A 27,752-nucleotide genomic window follows, 5' to 3' on the forward strand; every position below is an offset into this window, starting at 1 on the left:
AGCAGGGTATTCTCGGTCCGCAGCTGGATCAGCTGGTTGGACTCTCCGCTGCGCGGCAGTCACTTTTTTGGGGGAGCGAAAAAGAACATTTGGTAGTTTTTATTGAGAATTTTTCACCGGAAACGCTGGATTAGGCTCCTGATTTTTACACAGTTTTCTTAGTTACTTTCTTTCTTTTTATTTATATGATTTTAGCCGTAAGTGTCGATAAATTGGATTAAAGTATTTTATGATTTGAAAAGTGATATTTGATAGTCTCCTGGTAGTGAATGGGCTGGAGCTGTGCGAGCTCAGCAGCATCAGACTGTGGGTTTAGTTGGACTGAGGCTCCTGTGCCAACGCCTTTCCCCCCCTCTCTCTCTCGGCTTCGCCCTGCGTTGGGGAACTTCAGCTCACGCCGAGCCCAGAGCTCGTTGGAAGGTGTTTTCAACTTATGAGCTGCTGAAACCACAGTCCGTCACCTAAGAATTAGTTTGAAGGCAGGAAAAATGGGGTGCACGATCAGCGCCGAGGACAAAGCTGCGGTGGAGAGGAGTAAAATGATTGATAAAAACCTGCGAGAAGACAGAGACAAATCTTCCAAAGAAGTGAAACTACTTTTACTCGGTATGAACTTTATTTACAGTCTCTCTCTCTCTCTCTTTTTTATGTACAGCAGATGTTGTGTCATCACATGACTGTATGAGAAGTCCACTTTTAATATTCACTTCTTTAGTGTGGGATCGTTTTAGGTTTTAGGTTGACTCCAAACACTCCTCCCTCCCCCTCCTTCTGTCAGCTTTAAGCAGCTGCGGCTCATCGCTTCTCCTCTTCCTTCAGAAGTAAACCAGATGTTGGTGGTGAGAGGGCAAATGCAAGTCCTTAGCCACCTCACTGGTTTTCTATCTGTGTTGTATTGCCGAAATTGGGAGTACTTGCCCAGAGGAGCTGACAAGTGTTGTCACTTGCCTCGGGTGTGTTTTACATCAGTGCTGGTCTGGGGTCAGTCTGTTCTGGTACTTGAGAACAAGTGCATTTAAAATGAATTGCATTGGAGCTTCTGAAAGAGCTGAGCTTGACATTATCACAAGTTCATGGATAAAAGTGTCCACCTGTGATGAGCTGTGCTGCACTGGTAATCTGCGCATACAGCCTGCAGCCACACCAAGACTGATATGCCTGCATATGCAGTTAAATGAATGAGCAACCCAATCAATTAATCCACTCATTATTTAAGGTCTGCATATTTTTAGTGTTCTTCACCTTAGTCATTTCTAAATGTAGTAATTTAACTTCTTTTAGAATCGTTTTGTCTTTAGCCAAAGCAGTTTGCTGCTGTAGTGAATTTCAGGCAGAGGATCCTGCCGACCACACAAAAAGTCAGGCCTTATCTTCACAGTGTGCATATTTCAGCATGCTATAACTGTATGCTGTATTGTTACACTGTCATTGTGGGTGTGGGGTATTAAATTAGCCCAGTCTAACAAGGCTTAGTGTTTTTATTCTCTGTGCCTGTGGATGTATTTCATGGTGTAAATGTGTAAGAACAGAGAAAAAATCCTGTAATTGAATATGATGTCTGTTAAAATATTCATATAAATACCATCGGACTTGCCTAAACTTGAGACAACAGGGTAGATTCTTTTGTTTTCCATTCTGGAAAAAGAAGGAGAACATCAAAATCAAAAAGCTCCATTAAAATTTTATAGTCTGTTGATCTGGGCCTGCCCAGATTTGTGGTATTTTGTTTCTAAACTGAGCAGAGAGACGACTCTGTGATATTTTTTGTGCCATCTGTTATTTAAAAAAAAAAAAAAAAAGACTTATCAGTGCAGAAAGTGAACCAACCAATTAAACATCCTTTACTGTGTTTGACCTTGCCTAAAGTATTAGTATAATAGACAATATCATATCATAAACGCTCCCAGATGAGCAACATATTAACTTTGCTGTTCACACTCATACTGAATGCTAATCTCTGTCATTTCAATATAATGAACTATATGTGAAGATGATCACAAGAATATGATACGGAGATTTAGGAATGGGCGTAAACCAAAGCAGAAGAAGAGTTATGGGTCGTAAAACTAAAGGAGCGAGCTGGAAGATGTTGTTTGTCACTATATGAGACCGCTGTCTAACACACAGTTTTATTCACGTAACAATATCACTTAGAGCAGCTTTAGCCAACGCACTCTGGAGGCCTCGAAGTAATAGCTTATCAGAAAATGAAAAAATCTTACAACACAACAGCCTTTCAAAGAATGTTTTCTTTTCAACATGAATTGAAAAAGAAAAGCTGTATATATCACAAAGACATACCCTTCTTTAGGTACACTTTGCTAGTAGCAGGTATAATCTCCTGTTTTAATTCTTCATGCCACAGATTCAACAAGGTGCTAAAAACACATTCCACAGGGATTTTGGTTCACATTGACATGACAGCATCATACAGTTAGTTGCTGCAGATTTGTCGGCTGCACGTTCATGATGTAAATCTTCCGTTCCTCCATGTCCCAAAGGTGCTCTGTTGGATTGAGATCCGCAGACTGTGGAGGCCATTTGAGTGCAGTGATCATCGTTATGTTCAAGGAACCACTTTGAGATGATTTGAGCTTTGTGAAATGACCTGGGGCATTATTCTGCTGGAATGAACAATCAGAAGATTTGTACACCGTGGTCATAATGGCATGGATAGAGTCAGCCACTGTAGTCAGGAAGGCTGTCACGTTTAAACAATGCTCAGCTGATAGGGCGCCCAAAGTATGCTGAAAAAAAGTGTGTCAAATTCTGACCTTACTGTCTGAATGTTGCAGCACAAATTAAGACTCATCATCATTTTTCCAAACTTTTATTGTGCAATTTTGGTGAGGTCGTATGACTCGTAGCCTCAAGTTCCTGTTCTTAGCTGACAGGAAGGGCACCCGCATTAGTGTTATGCTGCTGTAGTCCATCTGCTTCAAGGTACAACATGTTGTGTATCCAAACGTGCTCTTCTGCATACCTTGATTGTATCCAGTGATTATTTGAGTTACTTTTGAGTTGCTTTTCTTATCAGCTCTAAACAGTCTGATCTTTCTCCTCTGACCTTTTGTATCAACAAGGCATTTTAGCCCAGAGAGCTGCCACTCACTGGATATTTTCTCTTTTTTGGGCAATTCTCTGTAAACCCTAGAGATCATCATGAAGGAAAATCCCAGTAGATCGGCAGTTTCTGAAACACTCAGACCAGCCAGTCTGGCACCAACAACCATGCATGACGTTTAGAGTCACTTAAACAACCTTTCTTCTCTATCCTGATTCGCAGTTTGAGTGTCAGCAGGTCATCTTGATCATATCTGTGTGCCTAAATGCATTGACTTCTTGCCATGTGATCAGCTGATTAGATATTTTTGTTAAAGAGCAAAGTGGCCAGTGAGTGTTAATTTCGTCACGCAGCAGGATGCCAGAACATAGCGCTGTTCGTAAATTACACAGTTTTTAATGATGGTGGAAAATCTCCTCATAAAACTGTAGAAAGTGTTTATTCATGATTCAGCTTTGACCGTTCAAAGGAACAAATGAATTTGTCAATTACTGTAACTGTGGTGGTGAATCAGAAAGATAATCAAAGGTAAAGATATTATCTGTGATTTTTTTTGGAGAGACAAAGTGTAACTTAATCCCCTGAAATAATGTTTTGTTTTTTTAGGCACCACCCACTTAACCTCACTTAACATGAATATTTTCCACTAACAGGAACTGCACTGTGTGAACATTTGCGGTTGCTGATCAAGACTGAGATGATTTTCATGCTTCTCTATCTGATTTCCTGCTTTTTCCCCCCTTGTTTGTGTTCTGGGTCACATTCTGGATAGAGGCATTTTTCTCACAATGAGGCAGCTTTTCCATCAGTGCGCTGTCCTTTGTGTCTGCAATGATTTTTTGTACCTTGATTTAAAAGACAAGACAGAACTAAACTCTGCCAGTAATTCTACTTACTGTAATTTTTTGAGCCATTACTGCCCACAAGTGTTAGGTTACCTTTTATTTTTTCTCCACTGTTAGGTTAATAGACTACAGCACGGCTGTTGCTCGGGAAAAAAATAAAGCTGCTAGGTTAAAAATAGATTCCACATGAAGTCACATATGTGGGTTTTGGATACACACAAATCCTACCAGCAGATATACGAGGATTGACTTCAGGTGGAAAAATGTTGCGCTATAATACTAAATTCAGGCAAAACTCTTATTGTATGGAAAGATTTATTGTCAAATTTTGACCTCAGAGATTTTTCCAGGCAGTGCCCTTCACTCCCTGTCTGTACGGGAAGAGGAGAGTTCATGGGAAGAACAAAGAGGACTTCAGCTGCTGTGCTTTATTCAAAACCACAAAACTTTAGAGCCAGCTAACCCATCCAATGAACAGTCTCCTATTTGACCACAAACAATGATTCATAAAAAAATTTAAAAAAAATCTGCATTTCAGATTGTTGTTAAATGAGGCTTGGTTTGGAGTCTGATTCCTGCCTGTGTTTCTGGCTCCCTGTGTAAAGTTGGTTTTTAAATTGGCAGCAGGCCATGCTTGACAATCAGCCAAAAATGCCATGAATGAGAGAACTGGTTGCTGACAGAACTGAGAAGTGGGATCAACACACTTTGTCCTCTCCCCTCTGTCTGATGAGCCCGATGAGCGTAAATCTCTCTGGCTGCTGACAGCTTAACCAAAGAATTCATGGATTTTATTCTTGCTGGCCATCCATCTGAACACGATACTCTATTCTGAGCCTCCTTGACAAACTTCATCTGCTGTAGATTCCTGACTGGCAATGGGAATGTGTCTCATTTTGGGGGATTCATTGTGTTAAGACAATGTAGCTTCCTGGGTGTTTTAACCTCCTGAGACCCGAACTCTTCCATTGCATGCATTTTTAATTTCTCTTTGATATTTGGGCTGATTGGGACCCGATGAATGTAAAAACAAACAATTACCAGATTTTTTTTTTTTTACCTAATTTTTGTTTCTAAGAAAAATGAGAGCCACAAATGAGGATATTAGTTTAAAATTTTGATAGAACAGTAGCGGTATAATGTCCTCGCAAGTGGATATCAGGCCCTTGTAGAGCAAAATTGAGTATTTTGGTCTAAATAACCCAAAATGTGATGTCCACACATGTGGACGCCAGGTCCTAGGACGTTAAGGAAGAAAGCAGTCGCCCATATTTCAAATTCCAGCACTTGAAATGTTTTCATCCTGTGGTTTCTGATCATTGTTGCAGTTGCATAAAGCAAATAAAGCCTCTGATACCAATATAATAAAATATTTGGCAAAATATATGCCAATAAAAGAGAGTCTTTCCTTCCCGCTGTCGCCGAGTGCTTGCTTAAAGGGGTCGTTTGATTGTTTGGGTTTATCTTTATTATTGTACAGTCTTTACCTTACAATATAAAGTGCCTTGAGGTGACTATTGTTGTGAATTGGTGCGATAAAGATAAAATTAAATGGAATAAAACTGAATTGAATGTACATGATGGCAAGGTGTTTATGGAAATTAGATCTAAGGTTTAATGTTGGCACATTCATTCAGGCCTGTTTAATTAAACTTCAGCTGTGTCTGCAGGTAGCATGAGGGCAGGGACTTCAGTATGTATTGATCAGTTAGGAGGACCAAAGTCACCATAATCAATCATGTTGACAGTTTAACTCAGAGGCCAGCATTGTTACTGCAGACAGTCACATTTATGCAAGTGTTATACTTTCTGCATCTATGAGTATGAGAGACTGTGCTTGGGTTAAATAAATGTAACATAAATTGCGTCATCAGAGGGTCAGTGTGATGCTCCTTGTGGATGCATTCCATTTGGTGCCTTGTCTGCCTGTACTACAAAGAGCACCAAATGCAAATACATTATCCAAAATCTATAGCAGATGGTATAATCCTGGACTTACAGTAGTGTAATCATTTACAGTATGCAGGGGTCTGCTAGCATCCAAGTGGCATGAATCTCAGTATCAGAGGATGAAATAGAAGCTTCTGGAGTCTACTAGAGTCCTCGGAGCAAATCACAGTTGACTCCTCCAACCGGAACTTCCATTATGTTATAAATACTGTCATTGTTTTTTTTCTTTGTTTCTTTGCTGGAGTCAGGTGGGGTTCCCTTAGGGAGGTCTGATCTCTCCGACTGTCAAAGCTCGGCACATTGCCACTGCTGTAGTTTAAAAGTTACCACCCATACACCTACCCACCCCTACTTGCCTGGGACCCTAAGCAGTTGCCTTCCTTCCCTAGTGGCAAGCATCACCTTTGTTCCTAATGGACATCTGCACCCTTTTCAGTTGGTTTTGATTGCAACATCAGTACATTACAATGCACCAACTATATAAGCATTCTCCTGACTCCAAAAAAAAGTATAATAAGATCTATTCACTGGTGGGGTCCCCAGCCCCCCGGTGCACATCTGTATAATGTCCAAGTATAATTCTGTATAACTGTAGTCTTAATTTGCTGTTCTTAGCTGACAGGAGTGGCACTTGGTGTGCTCTTCTGCTGCTGTACATTCATGGATGCTCTTCTCCACTTTCACCAAGAGAAATGCCGCTTATTGGATATTTGCTCTAGGATTCTTTATAAATCCTTTTCCTTAAGAAAATCCCAGCAGATCAGCAATTTCTGAAAACTCAGACCAGCCCATCTGCCATCAACAACCATGCCACATTCAAAGTCACCTTTCTTCCCCATTCTAATCCTCGGGTTGAACTTTAGCAGCTCAGCTTGACCACAAGTATAATTTCAAGACTTAAGAAACAGTATTAAGCGTATCATTGTAGCCGACAAATGAACATCAACTGAGGACCACAAATATGGGATGAATGAAAACAGCTGTGTCCCACATGGGATCAGTGTGCACGCCCATAAGAAAGTGTGTTTCCAGGCTTCATCTATAGAACTAAGACCTGGATTATACTCTAGTCACCTCAAATAACAAACACAACTATTACTTTTGACACTTTTGAAGGATAAGGAAGGAATTGTTTGATATCTTTGAAAATATATTCTACTCTGCAGCATTATAGGAGATTAAAATCAATTCTCTATGGTAAATATGAGACTCTTTAACCCACCGTGTCCTGATCGGTAAAAATGACATGTTTCTTGCTTTGTTTCCACATTTTTTATTCATTTTTTGTTTATATTATATGCTAGATAAAATGTTAATGCCTAAACGTTTAAGGCTGGTTATTCTTTTAACTTATTAAGGTCGTAATTTATTTGTTCTTTTAACTTAAGACATGAATCATAAATGTGTCTCCTTTCCTGAGTAAATGTCTAGTATTCCTTTAATATTCAGCAGAGACAGTATAAGCTATTTTTATTTTTGTTATCTCACCATAAAGTCTGCTGTACAGCAGAGATGTGGGCCAAGCATGAAAAGCAAGAAGAGAAAAGATTTCTGCGGCCTTTTCACTCTGAATAATGTTGTTAAAATTATGGGATAACATATTAAAGAATGGCATAAAGTGTCACGTTCAGGTGTGTGGAGAATGGACAAAGAGAACCCAAATGCAGGACCTTTGGATTTATTATAAGGTTGGATGAATTGAACATAAATGACTGCACGAACTGGGAACACACACGAGGAGTTGACAACAACGAGACAAGGAACTGAGAGAAACACAGGGTTTAAATAGACAGGATAATGAGGATTGAAAACAGGTGAGAACATGACTGAAATAAATCTAACTAATGACACAGAGGAACTAGAACTAAACGCAATACACACAAACAAGAGACTATATACAATAAAAGAGGAAACTGGCATAGGGAAATTAAACAATGGCAAAAGGTCCAAAGCTGAAAACACTGGGTCAACGACTCAGGTACCCTGACATAAAGTTATTGTAGTGCTGGAACTTATCTGATTAATCATTCAACATAAAATCGGTCAGAAAATATTTAGATTATCGCTGAAGTCACTGGTCACCATTTAGTTACATTTACAATAATCTTTTTGCTTTTCTTTTCTTTTTTTTTACGTTAATGTAACATTTTGTGAAGTGACTACAGAGCTCAGATGACGATGACAATATTTTCCCTGTTGGCTTCCCCCCCCCCTCCCTCTCTCTCACTCTCTCACTCTCTCACTGGCGTGCCCTCATCTTTGTTATATTCTGTGCAACGCTTATTGGGAAGCTTTCTCAACACTTATGGTAACACATGAAGTTGTTTTGAATAAAATATTATTGTATGCACCTTACGTGTCTTTTGTCAGGCCCGCTCACACACAACATGTGTAAGAACAGGTGCAGTCACCTGTAAAAAGCAGGGAAAGGTGGATCTAGGTGACTGAATAATGTTCGTCTATCTATCTATCTATCTATCTATCTATCTATCTATCTATCTATCTATCTATCTATCTATCTATCTATCTATCTATCTAATATAAAAAAGAGAAAAGGATCATCCTCTCTCATACTGCAACATTGGATTTGAGCCAGAAAACAAGTTTATGTTTGTTATTGGAGGAGGTGGGGGGGGGGTCAACTTGCTGACATCCTGTTTGATTCATATTCTGTATTTTTATAGCCTAACTGCTCTCAAACGCCCAGACCAGCGTGATATCTGGGACTGTCTCTCCAGTGGAAAAACACAGTCTCAGCCAGAAGCATGACAACTGTTTCCTGTTTGGGTGATTATTGTAGAAATACTATAATGATTGCTCATGTGAAATCCCTCCCTACTCATCATCATTACAGTATCATTTATTATAATGGAAGCTTAGTGCGGCTTTGACATCACCACTGCCATCAGTTCATTGTTTGTCGCAGATTCCCACTATTTTGAATCAAGTGCACCAGCTCATCGAACGACTCACTGTGCTCCTACACTGTTATCTGGGCTATTACGGTTTGCAGTAAGCAGTTAGTGTCTCATTCCTCTACATGACGTTGGTGACTGTATATTTCCGGTGATGAAGGAAAATTGAATGTGCTCACGCTGAGAAACTGCTGAGTGGTGCAGCCAGTTGATTTCGAGTAAGTGAATACTACATGACTGTTTGCACTCCCCCCAGGGTCCAGTTTGGTTTCTGAAATTCATCACAAAGAAGCTTTTTTCCTGGTGGTTTTTTGTGCAAACATGCCACACACTGTGGGATGTATGATTAAATGAGATGGGATTAAGTTCAGCTGTTATGAAAAGCTGGTGTGATCCATGTGACAGGGGACTAGACTGTAAGACATTCTGTAGTAGCTTTCATGTATGTATTTATTTGTTTGCCTTCAGTAAATACTGTCCATTTTTTTCAGGTGCTGGAGAATCTGGGAAAAGCACAATAGTTAAACAGATGAAGTAAGTTACAACTTGTGTATCAAACGCCTTCTTCCTGGAAGAAACCTTTATTTATTTATTTTATTTATTTATTATTTTTCTACATTGGTGAAAGACAGTCCCAGCTCCTCGTATAGCTGCAGCACATTTTTATGGGAAAGCAGATCTGGAGCCTCATTTCGCTCCACTCAGGGCCTTTGTGAATAACATTTTAAACAATGGCTTCAGAGGCCAGTTGTAGCCTGGCAGGGCCTGAATAGAGCCCCCCAGTTCCCACATTAGCCATGCTGTATGCTCAGTCAAGCTCAAATTCCAGCATTAATGACAGTACAAGCATTAAACTTTCCAAATGTGTAATTTGCCCCACATTCATTAAGGCCACATTGTTAACACTGTCAAATATTTACACGAGCTCTAAAATCCTGTTTGGATTTTGTGTCTGTGTCAGGATCATTCATGAAGATGGCTACTCAGAAGAGGAGTGCAAGCAGTACAAAGTGGTCGTGTACAGCAACACCATCCAGTCCATCATGGCCATCATCAGGGCAATGGGCCAGTTGAAGATAGATTTCGGAGATGAGGCGCGAGCGGTAAGCTAACTGCACTCGGTCGACATAAAAGATGACTTTCAAAATGAGAATTTTACGATGTGAGCAGTTATTCGTGTTGCCAGGATGACGCTCGCCAGCTGTTTGCCCTGGCGGGTTCAGCAGACGAAGGAGTGATGTCCGCAGAGCTGACCAGCGTGATCCAGAGGCTGTGGAGCGATGCTGGAGTTCAGGCCTGCTTCGATCGATCTCGAGAGTACCAGCTCAACGACTCGGCTGCATAGTGAGCACTCACTTTTCCACATACACGCCAACAAAGGATGATATTAGATGAGCTGACACACAGACGACTGCAGTCATAACACAGTCAATATAAATCGGTTCCTCAAGAAAAGTTTTATCATCGTGTTTTCTTCGTCACCTGGAGTGTGACAGTAAAAGACACTAAAAGCTGCTCTCCTGCTTCATGTTTGAAACGCAGAAAGGCAAGATGTGTCTTGTTCATCGAAGTCCTGTGTCAGCTTGTTGCACAACGGACTGCATTCCTGAAACAGGACGAGAAACGAAGGAGAAACAGGCAAATGGAAATTGCAGCCCTCCGCTTAAAGGCATTTGGGCAAAACAGTTTGTTATTAAAGTGAAACTCAGAATGAGAACACCTGATGGGAAGGGAAAACACGAACAGAGAAGTTTGAGCTAAATATAGCTTAGACTTTAATTACCGATCAGACGAGGATAAAGCTCAAGGTTCTTTTGTGCATCTGTAGCGTTTATATTACACTCGTCCTGAAAAGAAAAAGTAGCGTAGCTTAGCGTGAAGGACACACTCTCTTTGTTGTCAAAACAGGCGGGCTGTCATGACTCTGTGTCCACACTATGAGAAAAGAAGAGCCTGTAGAGTTAGACTGTTTATACTCAACCCAAAAGGAGCCAGTGTTTATCATCCACGAAAATATGAGCCCATATTTAGTATCATTTTGTGGCGTCCTCAGATGTGTGCATGCAGGATGATCTCCACATGACCAAACATTTGTTACTCTGCATTAAACTATCATTTTGGCTATGTCAATAAAAGAAAACAAACAAACAAACATATCATATGTATGTACAGATTTTCAGCAGAGTATTCAGCAGATTCTGTTGTGGAAAGTCTAAAAATGTATTTTACACCCTGCTGAATCCATACTACTTTTTTTCTGTCCCTCAGCTACCTGAACGAAATGGAGAGAATCTGCCAGCCAGACTACATCCCAACTCAGCAGGATGTTTTGCGCACACGTGTGAAGACCACCGGGATCGTTGAAACTCACTTCACGTTCAAAGAACTCAACTTCAAGTTAGTACAGCTTCATATTGCTCACAAAGGGCCTCCTTTGGGCGACTTATTGAGCAGCTCTTGTCTACACTGGTTTACTATATTTATAAACATTTACCTAGATGTCTTCATTGTAGACTCAACAGAGCAGTTCCCAACACAGAGAGCTGATTCTACTTCAGGAAATAATGACTATTTTTAGGCTTTTCTTGTTTATGTTTTTTATGTAAATTGTAATGGTCGAGTGCAAAAAAACTTCCCTGTGTGAAACAGTTACATAACACAAAAAGTATTTGTGTTAATTAAAGAGAGTAGTGCCCTGTACACTTCGCAATTCATCCTGCTATTTCAATCAACAATCACATCATCAGTAAACACTAGTGGGCCTGTTCCAGCGGCACCCGTACATGCCCATGCCATAACACTGCCTCCACTCTGTTTGACAGAGGATGTTTTATGTTTCTCTCCATACTTTTTTCTTCCCATCATTCTGGGACAAGTTGATCCTGTTTTCATCTGTCCAGAATTTGTTTGCCGGCAAAGTCTGTTCTGCCCTTCATATTCTTGAGTGTAACCAGTGGTTTGCACCTTGTTGTAAACCCTCTGTTTTTCCATTCTTAAAGGTGTCTCTCGATTGTAGACCTTGACAGCTAGCTCGTTAAAAGTGTTGCTGACCTGTTTAGATGTTGCCAAATGTTTTTGGGGTTTTTTTTTTACCATGGAAATAACTCTGTCATTGTGCACTTCAGTTGTGACCTGTTTGAGGTCTTTTGGTGTCGCTGAGCTGGCCAGTCCGTTCCTTTTTTTTTTTACAAATAAAAAGGCTTGCTTTGATCCTATATCTGTATAACAACAACAACAACAACAACAACAACAATAATAATAATAATAATACATTTTATTTAAAAGCGCCTTTCAAAACACTCAAGGACACTTTACAGAACAAATAAGACAAGCATAAAGACAGGAAATGAGCACAATAAGTTTGTTGAGGAATATACCCTACACACACACACACACATATGTGTATATATATATATGTGTATATATATATGTATATATATATATAGGCTTTTTACTGGCTTTATTAGACAGATACAGTGAAGACTGACTGGAAAGAGAGCGGGAGACATGCAGCAAAGGGCCACAGGTTGGACTCAAACCCTGGCCGACTCCTTTCAGCCATTCAGCATATAGTTGCCTGCTCATCCAACTGAACTAAACCACCACCCGGATTTGACCATTCTCATAGTTTTTACTATGTCTCTAGTAGCTTTGTATTATTTTTTAATTAGATTATTCTTTGGATTATTCATTAGATAGGACTAGATTAGATAGGGAGAGCATACAGCAAAGCGGGGTAAGTGACTTGCTTCTTTGTTGTTGTTGTTTTTAGCCTAACGATGGCCTCTTTCATTTGCATCGACATATTGAGAGTTCCAGGGAACAGCTATCAAATCCGAGTTCAACACTTGGATTCAATTACACATCTTTTATGTGCTTAATTTGTTATAGAATAATGAGAGAACAGGCCTCACCTGGGAATGAAACGTCTTTGTAGTCACAGCATCGAAAATGCTCAAAAGTAAAATGCTGATAAAACACGATTGAAAAATAAAATTGCTTGGAGGATGCTGTTTTCACAAAATCATAGACCTGGTTTTTGTTCCTCTTACATAACTCACAAATGCTGCTGCTGTTGAGCTCAAGATGACCCACCTTTGTGGCTGTTAATGGAATTACATCGCTTCAGTCCTTTCACATTATTACATTATATAGCTCCTGTACTTATAAATATTGGTAAAACATTTAGTGTAATAGCCTTCCTGGCCTCCCTTCATTTGTAATCCCATAAAAATGCTCAGGATCTAAAAATGTGTAATCACTCGATTGGTGTTGAAAAATGCGGTGCTCTCTAATTTCATTTCGGCTTCAGCTGAAAATCGTAGTATAGATTCGGCTTGCCTCTCAGGGACTCAGGTGGAGGGAGAGGCACAGACATGAGATGTGAGAGTGCAGACATCAGCGTGCCCCATGTGTGTGTGTGTTGGTGCACATCCTTGTAGAAAACACATAGAAAGACATCACAACTCTAATATGAGCATGAAAGAGAATGTTTATGCAGTAACTGAATCTGTGTTTGCGCATGTGTACGCAGGATGTTTGATGTTGGAGGTCAGCGCTCAGAGAGAAAGAAGTGGATCCATTGTTTTGAGGGAGTCACTGCAATCATTTTCTGTGTGGCCCTCAGTGACTATGACCTCGTCTTGGCTGAGGATGAGGAAATGGTAAGTGCACTGTGAACCGTACACTCCGATTCTGGTCCACTTTATAAATCATAAAACATAGGGTTTTCTTGTTGGCACACTGTTGGCCTTTTTTACATATCTTATGATAGAAGGAAAGGGAAAGATAGCTAACCACACTAATAATGGCTCTGCTTGCATAAAATGTACAGGTAAGCCGACACAGTGTGACAGTGAACTAGATTCTGTGGTTTGTCTGTGTCAGCGATTGGCTGCACTTTCTGCAAGCACAGTAAAGTACGCTATTGTTGGCCTACTTCACTGCTGTTTGTACATGTGGTACATTTTGTTCATGACTCACACAGAGCCGTTGGTTCAGGTCAACATAACAAGCAAGGGGTGGACGCCAGCTGGCACTAACCGGCACTGTGCCAGTCGGGTTTCTCAGCGCTCGACGGGACCCTAAAAGCAAAGCAGCTTGATGGTATTCAGTTTGTGTCAGGTCAAGATGTCCTCTGCAAGAAATGCCAATTAGGGTAACTGTCACATCTGCTCTTTCCTCAGAACCGGATGCATGAGAGCATGAAGCTTTTCGACTCCATCTGCAACAACAAGTGGTTCACCCGCACCTCCATCATCCTTTTCCTCAATAAGAAAGACTTGTTTGAAGAGAAGATCACCAGAAGTCCCCTTACTATCTGCTACCCCGAGTACACTGGTGAGACAAACTTGTACATTAGTTTATGGAAGGTCTTATATGGTGTAAGCTTTAATGTTTTGAGGAAATATTTATTGTATTTTTATTGTATTTTATGTATTTGCAGCATCCGAGCTGGGACTGTTTAACATGCTCTGTCTCTATATAAATATATATATATAAAGTTTTAAGCTGTGGGTTGTCTTAAATAAGCTTTGGATATGCTATACTCTTTTAAATAAGTGCATAATTGAACTAAACTGTTCCTAATCAGACAGTCTGTGTATGACAAAACATGTTCTCTACAAAGAAAAGCAGGTATAATTAGGTGATCCGGAGATCGTTAAGGGGAAGTTTCTTAGACAATTTATTGTCTTTCACTGTAGGTGAGAGCACATACAAAGAGGCAGCAGATTATATCCAGTGCCAGTTCGAAGACTTGAATAAACGAAAGGACATCAAGGATATCTACACACACCGTACATGTGCGACAGACACCAAGAATGTGGAGTTTGTGTTTGACGCAGTAACTGATGTCATCATCAAGATCAACCTGACGGAGATTGGGCTCTACTGAAGCTACGGCTGCCTTTCAGGTCAGCATGCTGAATTAATGCTTGAATATGAAGATAATCATTTGAAGATTTGAGGTAACTTTATTGATTATATGTATCCTCCTGGTACATTTGGATGGGCTGAGATTGGTGTATTCCTAAGTGCATCCATAGGTATAACATACAGAACCTCGAAAATTCTGTGCTGGGATAGGTTTGCGGTTCACTTTTCCATGCTTTGTACTTCATGACCTGGATAAGTTTCCTTCCAGATGAGCACAGCAGACAATTTAAAAACTGATCTTGTAGACCGACGCCTTATATCAATACAGTTTTTATATGTGAAAAAAATGCTGGTGGTAATATCCATCTATCATGCACCCACTCACATAGATGATGGATGATGATGGATGCACTGGGTGCAAGTGAGCTGCAAATGCAAATGCAGTCAGTAAATTCAAGGTCCAGCATCTTCCTCCAGTGGATCCTTCAGTCTGCTTGTGGATGTAAAGCAGTTTGGAGGAACCAGGGGTCAAACCCCTGCCTGTTACAAGCATCTTATGAATGTTCATTTAAATTACATTATTTTGATGATAACCCTTTATTGTGTATATATATATACATATTGTGTGTGTGTATATATATATATATATACATATATATATATATATATATATATATATATATATATATATATATATATATATATATATATGTGTATATATATATATATATATATATATATACACATATATATATATATATATATATATATATATATATATATATTATATATATATATATATATATATATATATATATATATATATATGTGTATATATATATATATATGTATATATTATTATTATTATTTAAAGGTTTTAACTTTAATTCATGCATTAGGACTCTTCAAATTTAACTTTCCACTCAGGTTACAGTAGGTTTAGGGTATTTGTAGTTAAACATGCTGTGTTCTGTAGCCTTGAGCATGCTAGTTCTGGCAGGCTGCTTCTACCAGTATACAGTTACTGTTGCCTCTGCAAGCCGCTTTGCAAACCTACCTCCTACATTTAGTGCTATTCGTGCCATTTCTGTCTGAATAAATGTCATGTCTGTTGTCACTGATGCTCGAACTGTTCTGGCTTGCTGTTGCTGCTCTCTCTTTTTGACCATGTGCTTTCCATGTTTTTATTTATACCAGCAGGGAGGTCCCAGAACAGAGCCATACTGCCTAATATAAATGACTGCTGATAGAACAACAATCCTATTTTTACTATAATGTTCCAGACTGAACTATTAATGATAGCTTTGCATTTCCCTGCAGGTTTCAGAACAATCAGGACTTCTGGGATCTTTTCTGCAGAGGGAAAATTCAAAAGTAGGCGTCACTAAGGACTACGCCGCAGGACCTAAACTGCGTTAACTTTGGGACTTGCAACTGTTATCACTTTTGTCTTAATAGAATTTTAAGATGTGGTGTGCTCTGAGAGGATGAAAGTGGGCAAAGCGTGTGAAATGATCCCTGTCATATTTAAGATCTTTGCATCACTCAGGCGGGTTTATTGTTTTGCTGTCATCTGCACAAGGACCAAAACTGACTGCCTGTTCATCAGATCCATCAAATCATTTCACAGTTTTTATGGCTAAAATGTTTATTCTGTTCACCATCGTGTTGCGTTTTGTCTTAGCTGTGGCACATTACGTTACTAAATATTTGCATCTGTTGTATTTTATTTTTAATTTTTACTTTTAGTTATGGAGAATTTCCATTTTTGGGGGGATGCATGAATGACATATTTTATGTATAGTACAAAGTTTTTTGTGATTAGTTTGATGTCAAGCATAAAATATAAGCAGTTGGGTCAGGGATTAGTTAGCTGAAGTCTAAGGAACTCAGTAGCCACATCCGTATCTGCATAGGTGTTTTTTGTTTGTTTGTTTGTTTTATTTTAACATGAACACATTGTACTGAACATCTTTATTGAAATCAGTGTGTGAAGGGATTTGATTTTGATGTACTGTTGTTGTTTTTTTCATTGATCTTGCAATATAAATATTATGTAGTCTTTAAAAGGTCGATGTACCGTCTTGTGAATACTAGTAAAGAAATATAAAAACTAAACTGTGAAACTGGGATAATAGTTTGATGCAGGCATTTAGATGCAAACAGTACATGAGGACTGAATACTTAGGAAGACTGCTGCTGTATATTCTGCAGTAAAGCACAGTCCTGCACAGCCTGGTCCCAAAAGCAAAGTTCATCAAAGGTTATTACTGATTGGCCACATGATTAAAACCACTGAAGGTAAAGTGATGACATTTTCTGGTAAAACCTTGGATCCTGGGATTCTTATAGATGCTATGTCAACATGTATCGCCTACCTAAAAACAGTGCTGCAGACCAAGGATCAAGGAAGTAGCCTCCCTCCAGCATGCACCACCTAAATTATCCTTTGAGCCTCCAAACGTCTTTGAAGTTCACAACAATAAGCCTGATTCAAAAAGGACCCACCCTGCAGTCTACAGGACCCAAAGGACACCACAATACATCTGCAGACGTCTTATGTCCAGTGTGTCAGAGCTGTATATTGTTAGGCAGGTGTCTGATGGACGTATAGCTCACTTGAAATCTGAGCAGTTGTACTGGCCCTGTTTTAACCTCATAGCTCAAAGCTGTCTGAATGTTCCTCTGGTTTAAAACAAAATAACAGGCAACACTAACCAGATGCTATCCACTGTAAACCATATAGTCATATTCTCACCGAAACAGAGCAGAGACTGAGGTCATTCAGGTTGGAAGCAGTATTTTTAGACTTCGGCGACACATCTGTATGTTTGGAGCTGAGGGTCAGTGTGTTCCAGCTGCTGCACACACAAAACAGCTCAAATTGTCTTTCTCTGCTGTCTCTGCTTGAGAGTAAAACCATGAAATAAACTCAAATGAGATGCAAGCTACGAGTCAACATGACAGCACACAGGAAAAGACTCTTTGAGCCAAAATGTGCAATTTTTTGTGTTCAGTTTGCAGGATATAGGTTGTGACATTCTAAAACTTCATGATGTCAGCAGGTAACATCAGACTAAAGCCAACAACGTGCTGGTCCATCTCTCCACTTACATTTACTTCCTACAGCACTCAGCCTCATTTGTTCCAGCCAGAGCTGTTAATCTTTAAAGAAAATTGAGAATCAGTTATATTTTTTAAGAAGGCTTTGCGATGACTCACTCGTGTGTTTTAATAGTTAAATTATTTATTTTTTTGCTTTATAATTGAACATCACTTTGATCTTTAGTGACAATGACATACAGATGAGGACAGAATTATTAGCAGCCCCCCCCCCCATGAAAATATTTTTTATACGTATTTCCCAAGTGATGTTAAACAGAGCAAGGAATTTTTAACACAGTTTCCAATACAGCTGCAGATGTTTATTATTTTACTTTGCACACAGAAACTAAATTATTTCACACAAACCAAAAACTACCAGAGTCTTAATTATAATCTTTCTCTAGGTTGTTCTTAGCATGCTACAGTCTTACTTGAAAGTGTCTCTTCTGCAGAAGTAGAATTGTTTTTGGTCTGCAGCCTTACAAGCCTCACATGCAGTGCATTCCTGTGCAGATCTCTAGTGATTGTCTTAGCTGAGACTACAATTCCCAACTTGACTAAATCATTCATGAGTGTGTTGGCAGTTGTTCTGGGGTCTTTAGACACATTCCTCACTAGTTTTCTTTCCAGAGTCTTTGAAATCTTTTGCTTCCTACCTCTGCCAGGCTTGTTCTGTTTTGGGTGCCACTCTCTGAATTTCTTCATGATTCTCGACACTTGGAAACTCTGCAATAACTTTGCATGTCCATCTCCTGCTTTGTGAACATCAACAATTCTTTTTCTCAAGTCTAAGCTGATTTCTTTTGTTTTCCATGATGTTTTCCAAAGTGACAGCAAAAACTCTTGCTGAAGTTTTTATATTGTGTATAAACTGGACAATAATCTTCAGTTTTAACTTGATTTTACAGGCTAATAATATTAAACCTGGTATTATTTTTCTAAAATAATTGTGTTATTGTGTGAAAATAGACCTAATTTATGCTTTCTAAAGAAAACTATCATGTTTAGAAATGCCATGTTGAAAATCCCTTGCTCTGTTAAAAAAAATAACTTTTGACAAAACCTTTTAATTTCATAGGGAGGTAATAATGAGATATTTATCTGTAACAATCTGTTGGCATTCTCCGGCTGTTTGAACAGAATCATACTCTCCATTGATTTGGAAATGCTAATATATCATGGAGAGACAAAAAAGGAAGCAATCCCGCTCACTCAAGTCAAACCATAGCTCCTCTTTTAAGCTCCAGATATTGTTTACACTGTGTTTTGCCCTTGCTTGCTGTCATGCCTCGTGTATCCGTCCCTGCACAATCTTAGAGCGAATCTCACCCAGCAGATTAATTACCGCTTTAATTTGTTTTGCTCTCTCAATAGGGTTATTGTTAATGAACTTCCTTACGCTGCCATTTCCCCTTTGACTGGATTAGGGAAATTATATAACAGCAGCATTGTCCCTACAAGTAACAGCCCGAGGTGGTCTGTCAGTGTCAGCATGCCTGTTTCGCTAATTCAATATACTGTAGTGACAGTGTGGTTCTGCAACGAAGACACGGACACAAAGGTGAAGTTAATGCGTCTTTATTTCATGCCTCTACATTTCATAAGAAAGGACAAACTCTGTAGATTTTTCAATCCCTTTTTTATAATAAAGCATCGTCCCTCTAGTGTTTCCCTCTGTCATAGATTATCTTTCAAAATATAATGCATTATCTACTCTTATGTACAAAGTTTCTCTACCATGTTTGATGTCCTGAAAATTATTCATCACATTAAAATGTTAAGCGAAATGAATACATCAACACTATGTAGATACATGTACATTTTTTTGGACTGGGAATGGGATATTTGCTCAGCAACTTACACAGTTTAATTATCAAGACCACAGAGACTACTGTACTCAAAAATAAAATAAAATAAAATAAAATAAAATTGAGATGTTGCTATTCAAAATATTTATAAATCCCAGAGTTATTGTTTTATTTTATTTAGTTTATTTTACAGAGCTTGGCTTTAATAGTAAATAAAACTCATGACACACAAGTCAAAGGATGGAATCAGCAACTATTTCCTGTTCTTACCTTCAAACTTTCAGCTTTTGGTGTGAGAAAAATAGCGTAGTTTAGAAAAATGAAAGAGTCTTGTAGAAAGCTGTATGTCCACGATGTTGATATGGGTGCTTGATACTTGCTTCAACCCAGCTGGACATGCACTGTGTTGCAGGGGTGTGTAACTGTTGGAGATGATGAGGTGCTAGGATCAGTCAAGGGTCGTGTCTTGGCATGGAAGCGATGGTGTAAACACAACAATCTGAGGATCCCTTGTGCTCCATCTTTTGCGCTCCTTAGTTAATGCCAATATATGAGGGGTTAAGGTAGGAGAGGAATTTCTGCAAAGTGGAGAAAGTGATAAACATGCTGAACTAATTCTCATAAATCATACATGAAATATTTTACTGTCAGCCTTTTCTGGAATGTGAAACTGATCATATCAAGCCACTAAGGAACTGCTTTTTGCTTCTGATTATCTTCCTCATCCTCAACAGCCTCAATTGGTCCAAACTGATTATTTCTCATGCCGTTGCTTGGCAATGCAGGATGGCCAGACATGATGAGATTAAGTTGATAAAGCTGGGATCTGATCTTGACTCTATTAGTCTTCACTGACACAGGCTCTGGGAGCGATGTGGCGTGCTCGCGACGTACCTTCTTTCCACTCTGCAGCTGCTTAGAAGAGACCGCAATCCTTAAGGTTTTCTTTGATGATGATGTCTGTCACAGCGTTGAACACAATTTCCACGTTTTTTGTGTCTGTGGCACAAGTCAAGTGAGAGTAGATTTCTTTCACACCCTTCTTCATGTTCAGCTCCAGGAACTGCGACTTGATGTAGTTGCTGGCATCGTCGTATGTGTTGGGGCCTAAAAGAAAGCAATTGATCAGGGGAGAAGGTTCAGAATAATTACTTGTGTTATATGACGTGACAGGTGACGTATTTGCATCGCGGCTTACGTTATAAGTTAATTTTCCATCTTTATTGCTATTTGTGTTCTAGTGCCATGTACCAGTCTGGTTTCCATCTCACTCTATGCCTGACAGATGTGGCCTACTGCTAAATTCTCCTTCTTCAAGCCTGCCACATGCCACAGGTATAACTGAAATCCAAAGCACGCGATCTTACCGTCGTAGTCTGGGAAGCAGATGCTCAAGTGGACTTTCTTGATCTTCTCTTCAAAGAGATCCTTCTTGTTGAGGAAAAGCACGATGGAGGTCAGTGCAAAGAATCTGTGGTTGCAGATACTGTTGAACAGATGGAGGGACTCGTGCATACGGTTCTATAAAAGTTAGAGTGAACACTGAGAGTTACTCACTGACAAGTTTCTTTGTGGTCACTTAGGACTTAGGACTAAGACTCCTTGACTCACCACTTCATCGTCCTCTACGAGCACCATGTCGTATGCACTGAGAGCTCCGCAAAAGATGATGCAAGTCACACCTTCGAAACAATGGATCCACTTCTTTCTCTCTGACCTCTGGCCACCCACATCAAACATCCTGTTCACCACAGAAAGTCAGAACACACTCACTAAGTACCTGTGAACCGCAGAGATTTAAGCTTTAGCCAGTTTCCCAGTGACTCACCTGAAGTGCAGCTCTTTGCAGGAGAACTGCTCTTCAATGATACCAGTTGTTTTGACTCGAGATCGCAGCACATCCTGCTCAGTGGGCATGTAGTCTGCCTTGCAGATTCTGTCCATTTCATTGAGGTAGCTAATGATTCCAGAACAAACAGTACAGCAGTCAGTCTTGGTATATGAAATCATCTGTATTCATAAAGTCTGCATGAGCTGACTCTTTAGATTTACACGTATGACATCGACTCACTAGCCAGCAGAGTCATTGAGCTGGTACTCAGCAGCTCTGTCAAAGGCGGCCTGCACTCCAGAGTCTTTCCACAACTTCTGGATAACATCAGCCAGCTCAGGAGGCATTGTGCCTTCCTCGATAGAGTCTGACAAGTTTTGCAGCTTCTGTGAATCCTCCTGTGGTTTTGTGCACACAGAATAAAACTCCATCAGCATGGACAAAGTGCTTGGACTATTTATAGTGCAAGATTTAATGTCAGTGAGAACTCAACAAGTTTATCATGTCTGGTTTTTATCTCTTAAGTGTAACTTGAGACCTGTCCAGACGATGCGCCAAAATCAATGCCAAGCATCTCCATGCCTCTGATGATAGCCAGAGCAGATTGCAGGATGTTGCCATAGATGATCGCTCTGAACTCCAGTTGTTCCTCTTTTGTGTAACCACCTTGATGCAAAATCCTGCAAGCGAGTAGAAGAGTGGGGGCAGAAGTGTTTTAACTCAGGAAAAAGCTTTCTCAACAATAACTACTTTAACTGAGCTGATGGGCAGAAAGAAAACAGCCGAGAGGGAGAGGGTGCCACCTTGTGGTGTCTTAGTGATCTCACTTTGGTTTCACTGCCAAAGTTTAACCAAGTGCACAAAAGAAGTGGTGACAAATTAGTAAGCGGATGTTTGCCTTGTTAAGCTTTCGTAAAGGGCTTCACTGCAAATGAAACAGACAGAGATTGAAGAGCTTTAGCCAAATGGTCGTATTCCTGACTGATGGGATTAATAAAAACTCCCGAAAAACTCCAAACTCCCATTGTCTACCTGTGACAGTGAATGACTCAAAGCTATTATCAGCACTTATTTTAACGCTTACTTCATTTGTTTAACGATGGTGCTCTTCCCCGACTCACCAGCACCTGTGGAAAAGAGAACAAAGGTTAACATCCTAAATTTCATACCATGAAGATATTTTACTTTGCAAACACAAGACAGTGGGCAGATAAAAACACTAAATGTAAATATATTGCTTAAGAATGCCAGATGCACTGATATATAAGTGAAGAAAATGCAATAGAAGTAGGATGAGAGATGCAAAGTGGAGGAGATGGATTTTAATGTGCATTGATACATCTCTGATGTGTTCTGACTCTCAGTTTCTTGCAAAGCTTTTTTGTTTTAACACAGGACACCGAACTAGCCAAAGCTTAGATAACAGAAGCAGGAACGCCACAGCTCTCATAGGAGTTTTTCCCCCGTGCTAAACTATAAAAAAATTCTCCCTTATTTATTTATTTATTATTATTATTATTATTATTATTAGTATTAGTATTAGTATTATTATTATTTTGAATCTCACCCACTAATGATTAGCACTGAGCTTTTGTCGGCAGACATCACCAAATGTTGGACGTCTGACATAAAAACACTGAAACCAGCTAAAATGACAGCAAGTTGCAGTAAGTACATGCATGCATACATAATGAGTGGCGTGCATTTATGTAAAATTGACTGCAGAAAAGCCTCCCTGCAGATCAGGCTCCCTCCAACACTGTAAGCTAAGTTAGGCCAGAAGGAGTTTATGCGTCACAGGGCACCCAAAGCTGACCGTCTTGCTCCCACTTGAGCCACATCACTTAAGCCGTGGACAGACTTAGTGCTGAGCATTTAAAACCTTTACACATGCGGCTCTAAAGGACGGAAGTTGTTTTTTGTTTTAATTTTTTTTCTTTGTTTGTTTTTTCTTTTTTCTTTTTTTCTTATTTTTTTTACCACCATAAGAAAGTTATTAGCAAGGAAGTCATTGTTTTGCTAATTTGTAACAAGGTACTGACCTTAAGATACATTTTTGTTAGCTCCCAGGATGCACTGAGATATTCCCTGATCTCTCTGCAGCTCATGCGCCCTTGCAATTGCGCCTGCAGGCCCTGCAGTGGCATGAATTTGGCGTTTGAAGAGGTAGTTTGTTGTTTGTTGGTTTTTTTGGGGGGTTTTAAGAAAATACAAATCCACGAAAATATAGAATATCAACAGTGAAATCACAGCCATTTCTAATATGCAAAACTGTTTGGAAAATTTTACACTCAAGGCCTATATTTTGTTGTTACTGAGGGTTTTTTTTTTGTTTGTTTTTTAAGTTACGTTTTTGCTTGTGTATTTTTTGTTTACTTCCTTGATGGCAGAATCATCACAAAATTTGTTGTCAGGCAGTTTTATTACTTACGGACTGAAAAAAAGTTCATTGAGACATCTAAAATGCTTCAGCTGTTACTTTCACAATTTAGCAAACAAGTTGCTCGCTACTGAAATCAGCTGCAAGCCTGTGGAGTTGTAATAAAAACAGAGTGTGGGATCCTCTGTGGTCTTTTTTTTTCTGTTTTCACAATATCCCCCTGAGACCACGTGACGGCTCTCTTCTTACCTGCCCTTACAATCTGATCCATGTGCAGCAGAAGAAGCAAAATCTCTGTAAATCACTTGCAAGTCTATATTAAGTCGCTGACTAGCTTTTCAATCGCAAATGATATTACAATTTAAAAAAATTGTTGTCAGGAAAAAAAACAAACCACTTTCAAGACTAATTTGTACAAATGAACAGCTTAGGTTCCCCCTGTAAAAGCATAAAAGTTTGTCAGTTATTTTTGCTGATTTCTCAGAACAGAACACATTTTATACATTTTGTGCCAGCTGCAAGTCAACAAAGATCTCACCAAGTGGATCTGCACTAAACTGGTTAGTTAATAGGATTGACATATCACTGCCAGGCTGTGATTCATTTAGACCAAAGGCTGTGATCTTTTAAGCACCAATGTCCTTCCATCAGAAGTGAAGAGTCATTTTTAAGTAAAAGTCAGATGATTATTAGTTCTTTTCACCAGTAGATTTCTAAATGCAACATGTTATTTTAAATTCCATGCATATGTATTTACAGATTTCCTTTTTTCTTTTTGAAGATCTTTTCGATAAATGTGAAATTCTGCCATTTTTTGTGACTAATGTATTTTAAACATGATATAATAAGCATAAGCAGGTGGTAAAGAAAGGCGAACATTAGTCTAAGCTTTTGCTTTTGCTCTACTTTTCAGTTATGGAACTTGCAATTTCCAAAATGGCCTTCATCACAGACCTGTGGGTATAAAAGTTCAATCTGCTTTCTTATCTCTCTAATCTCTCGCCTCCCCTGACCTCATGCCAATGAAACAGCTCTAACAGTCCTCGCATCTTTTAATAAACTAAGAGTTTATATATATATATATATATATATATATAGTATATAGTATATGCAATAAGCAGTTTAACACCATCACATGGCTCCTATGCAACACTTCATCAAGACATTTATCTGTACCTGATGACTGCAGGTAAATTAATTTCTCCATTTTAAGGTGTTTTTGTAACGTTACATTCATTATCTTTCACACACCAGTCAGTCTGAAACTAAAAGAAACATTTTTTCTGTGCATCTGTTTAACACTTTGGATCTGCTCTGCAAACCAAAACCTTTGCAGCCAAAGATGGAAAGTTAAAAATTACTTTTTACTGAATCCTCCATGAAAACAGGTAAACCCTGTTGGTCTGAGCACTTCTCCTCTCCTGTAGTCTAGGATGCACAGCACAACTCTATTCGGGAGGTCACTTACCAAGCAGTAATAGCTTGACCGTTTTAGACTCCTTATCAGCATCTTCTTGGAGTTGTTTTTCCAACTCCTTGGACTTTTTGTCCTCGGCGCTGGCTCCTGCACCCATACTTTCTTCCTCCTCAAACTCAAGATCCTCAAGGAAGGAAATTTTGATGGTTGTCTGTGAACAGCTGCAGGAAAATCTGGGTACGACAACTAATCGTTGTGAAAGGCGATTTTCTAGCGGAAGGGGATTGGGAAGGAGGAGTCTGAGGCTTCCGGGCCCTGCTTGATCAGATATGGCTCTCTCAAGGATCAAATGAATTCAGTTGCTCTGGCAAGCAGAGATCCACCCTTTAATTACTTGCTCTTAAAGCCTGACTTACGAGGTGTCTCTTCCTGATTGGCCAGTCAATCCATTTAGTATAATGAGGGCAGTGGTGAATGATGTAAAGAAAATGAGAAAATAAACACATTCACATACTACGCAACAACTGTGTGCATATTGGTAAAATTCACTATATAAATAAATTACCTTGATTCCACAACAATGGAGTTATTATGGCAGTGGGTAATATATTTCATCTCAGATACAAGATTCTGTTGTATCTGTAATATCTACTTACTGATGTGGTAACTATGTTTAAATACTCTGAGTAGACAACGATTTTACTGTGATGTTTTTTTTTAAACAAATGTGTAGTTAAATGTGTATTTCTTTTCCTCCTTGCAGTCCTTCCTGCCTGTTGGACTCTTTACTCTGGGTCACATGGAAGAAGCAGGGAGGGGGAGCATTAAAGTCTTATAAACTTCTTATAGTTAAGACGTTTAAATCCCAGGTGGTGTGGTACCTGCTAAATACAGCAACTGTCACTGCACTATGCTCTTCAGTGGGGTCTCAGTGAAAACGTACGTTCCTTGTTACATAATCTGTGTGTGTGTAAAGGGGATCTGACACGCTTTAAACAATCTGAGAAATGTTCCTGCGGGATACCCTGAAGAAGAGCTGCGATGATACTGTAGGTGCAGTTTCTGGAGGATTGGAGGAATTGATTGATGATCCTTGCAGGGCTGATGGTTTGAAGTCAATGAGCCAAGTATTCAGCACGTGTTACGTCCTCACCCTCCATGTTAGAGGACTTAAACTGGGACACCATATTTGAGGTTACTAGTTCAATTAGAAGACTGAGTTTAGACTCAGACACCAACAAGGTGCTTAAAAAGTTGACTGGTTTTCTAAAATTTATCGCCCTAAGAAAACATGAAAGCTTCATTTCACCTTCTTGCTTTGGATCATTTGATTTCAGATGGTGTTCTTGTGACGATAATTAGGCCCCGCCTCTTCCTGAGTGTGAGCTGGGACAGTGACACTAGTTCAATAAAATCCATCAAAGATCAATCAGTCTCTGATATTTAAAAAAAAGAATAACTTCAGTATATTTAACGAACATATGTAAAATTTTTCCTTCGCACTATGACTATTTTCTGTCTTCTGGTAGCGTTTATGAGTGTCACACTCCAAAGTCTTTTTTAGCATCATTTTTTCTTTTAAAACCCACTTTGAGGATCAATATCATGACATATGTCATAACCTCAGTGACAACTCTACATCAATTTAATGTCTATGCAGAAGAGAGGTGCTGGTACTGTGGATGTTTTCTCTGTTTTCTAATAAGTCAGGAAAAAAAACATTTTTAAAAGTGTATTATGGGTCTATTTCAACATGTGGTATATGTGACTGGTCACAATACGTTGCAGCATAAGGTCTCATTTTGGCCGGCATTAATAACTTTCTAATATAGTCATATGTTACATGCAAATGCTGATCACACTGAATGTGGATGTTTTAGTTGATGTAATCATATAATCATCATCAGTTTAAAGGCACTGGATTTATTTCGACAGGAAAAAAGGTATAATCTTCCTGTATTCACCTATTCCCTATTACCTACTCAGTGTACTGAGGCTCTTTGAAGTCACTAACGTGTGTGTGTGTGTGTGTGTGTGTGTGTATTATGTTGAGATGATGGGTAACAAGAAATGGTCACGTTTCACTTCAAATGTGTAACATTTAACTGAAAACAAGTACAGGTAATAAGTGAAAGTTTACTGACGATCGATTTGTTTGTACTTTTAAAATAATCAGTTTCCTAATCTGACATATGATTTTGTAAAATACATCATATCCATTGCATATAAGTCCTATGATGTGTGTCTTTTACTTTTATGGGCACTACAGCCTGCAACATGCTGCACAAAACTCATCCTACAAGCCTGTAACATGATAAATCCTTATGCCTGCAGCATTATCATATGCATGGAATAACAGCAGTTCTAAATAATTAAGTACGATAAAGTAATGTTTATATTTACTGTTACATCAGTCAACTATGCACTACTTTGACGGGCACTGCACAACTTTTCAGACAAACTCGACAACTTCACTCGCAAGATATTGGCATGAAGAAGAATTAATCAAGTGATCTTTATAGATATATGCTGTAAATAATATATTCATATAAAAGAAAGG

The 27,752-nt window shown here is 39.1% G+C and overlaps 2 protein-coding genes across 2 annotated transcripts; one reads left to right on the forward strand and one right to left on the reverse strand.

Moving 5' to 3' along the window:
• The first annotated feature begins 3 nt into the window (after positions 1 to 3).
• On the forward strand, positions 4 to 17,864 carry gnai3 (guanine nucleotide binding protein (G protein), alpha inhibiting activity polypeptide 3). The gene is made up of 9 exons (XM_063463399.1): positions 4 to 606; positions 9,266 to 9,308; positions 9,736 to 9,877; positions 9,961 to 10,118; positions 11,043 to 11,171; positions 13,309 to 13,438; positions 13,961 to 14,114; positions 14,480 to 14,689; positions 15,972 to 17,864. The coding sequence occupies exons 1-8, from the start codon at positions 489 to 491 to the stop codon at positions 14,668 to 14,670; spliced, it is 1,065 nt and encodes a 354-aa protein (XP_063319469.1). The 5' UTR covers positions 4 to 488; the 3' UTR covers positions 14,671 to 14,689; positions 15,972 to 17,864.
• A 1,454-nt stretch (positions 17,865 to 19,318) lies between these two features.
• Positions 19,319 to 25,561, reverse strand: gnat2 (guanine nucleotide binding protein (G protein), alpha transducing activity polypeptide 2). The gene is made up of 9 exons (XM_063465466.1): positions 25,244 to 25,561; positions 22,480 to 22,522; positions 21,934 to 22,075; positions 21,636 to 21,793; positions 21,393 to 21,521; positions 21,176 to 21,305; positions 20,932 to 21,085; positions 20,459 to 20,671; positions 19,319 to 20,142 (listed from the first exon to the last, which is right to left on the reverse strand). The coding sequence occupies exons 1-8, from the start codon at positions 25,347 to 25,349 to the stop codon at positions 20,481 to 20,483; spliced, it is 1,053 nt and encodes a 350-aa protein (XP_063321536.1). The 5' UTR covers positions 25,350 to 25,561; the 3' UTR covers positions 19,319 to 20,142; positions 20,459 to 20,480.
• Positions 25,562 to 27,752: the final 2,191 nt, after the last annotated feature.

The sequence above is a fragment of the Pelmatolapia mariae genome, linkage group LG20 (genome assembly GCF_036321145.2).
Source record: "Pelmatolapia mariae isolate MD_Pm_ZW linkage group LG20, Pm_UMD_F_2, whole genome shotgun sequence".
NCBI lineage: Eukaryota > Metazoa > Chordata > Actinopteri > Cichliformes > Cichlidae > Pelmatolapia > Pelmatolapia mariae.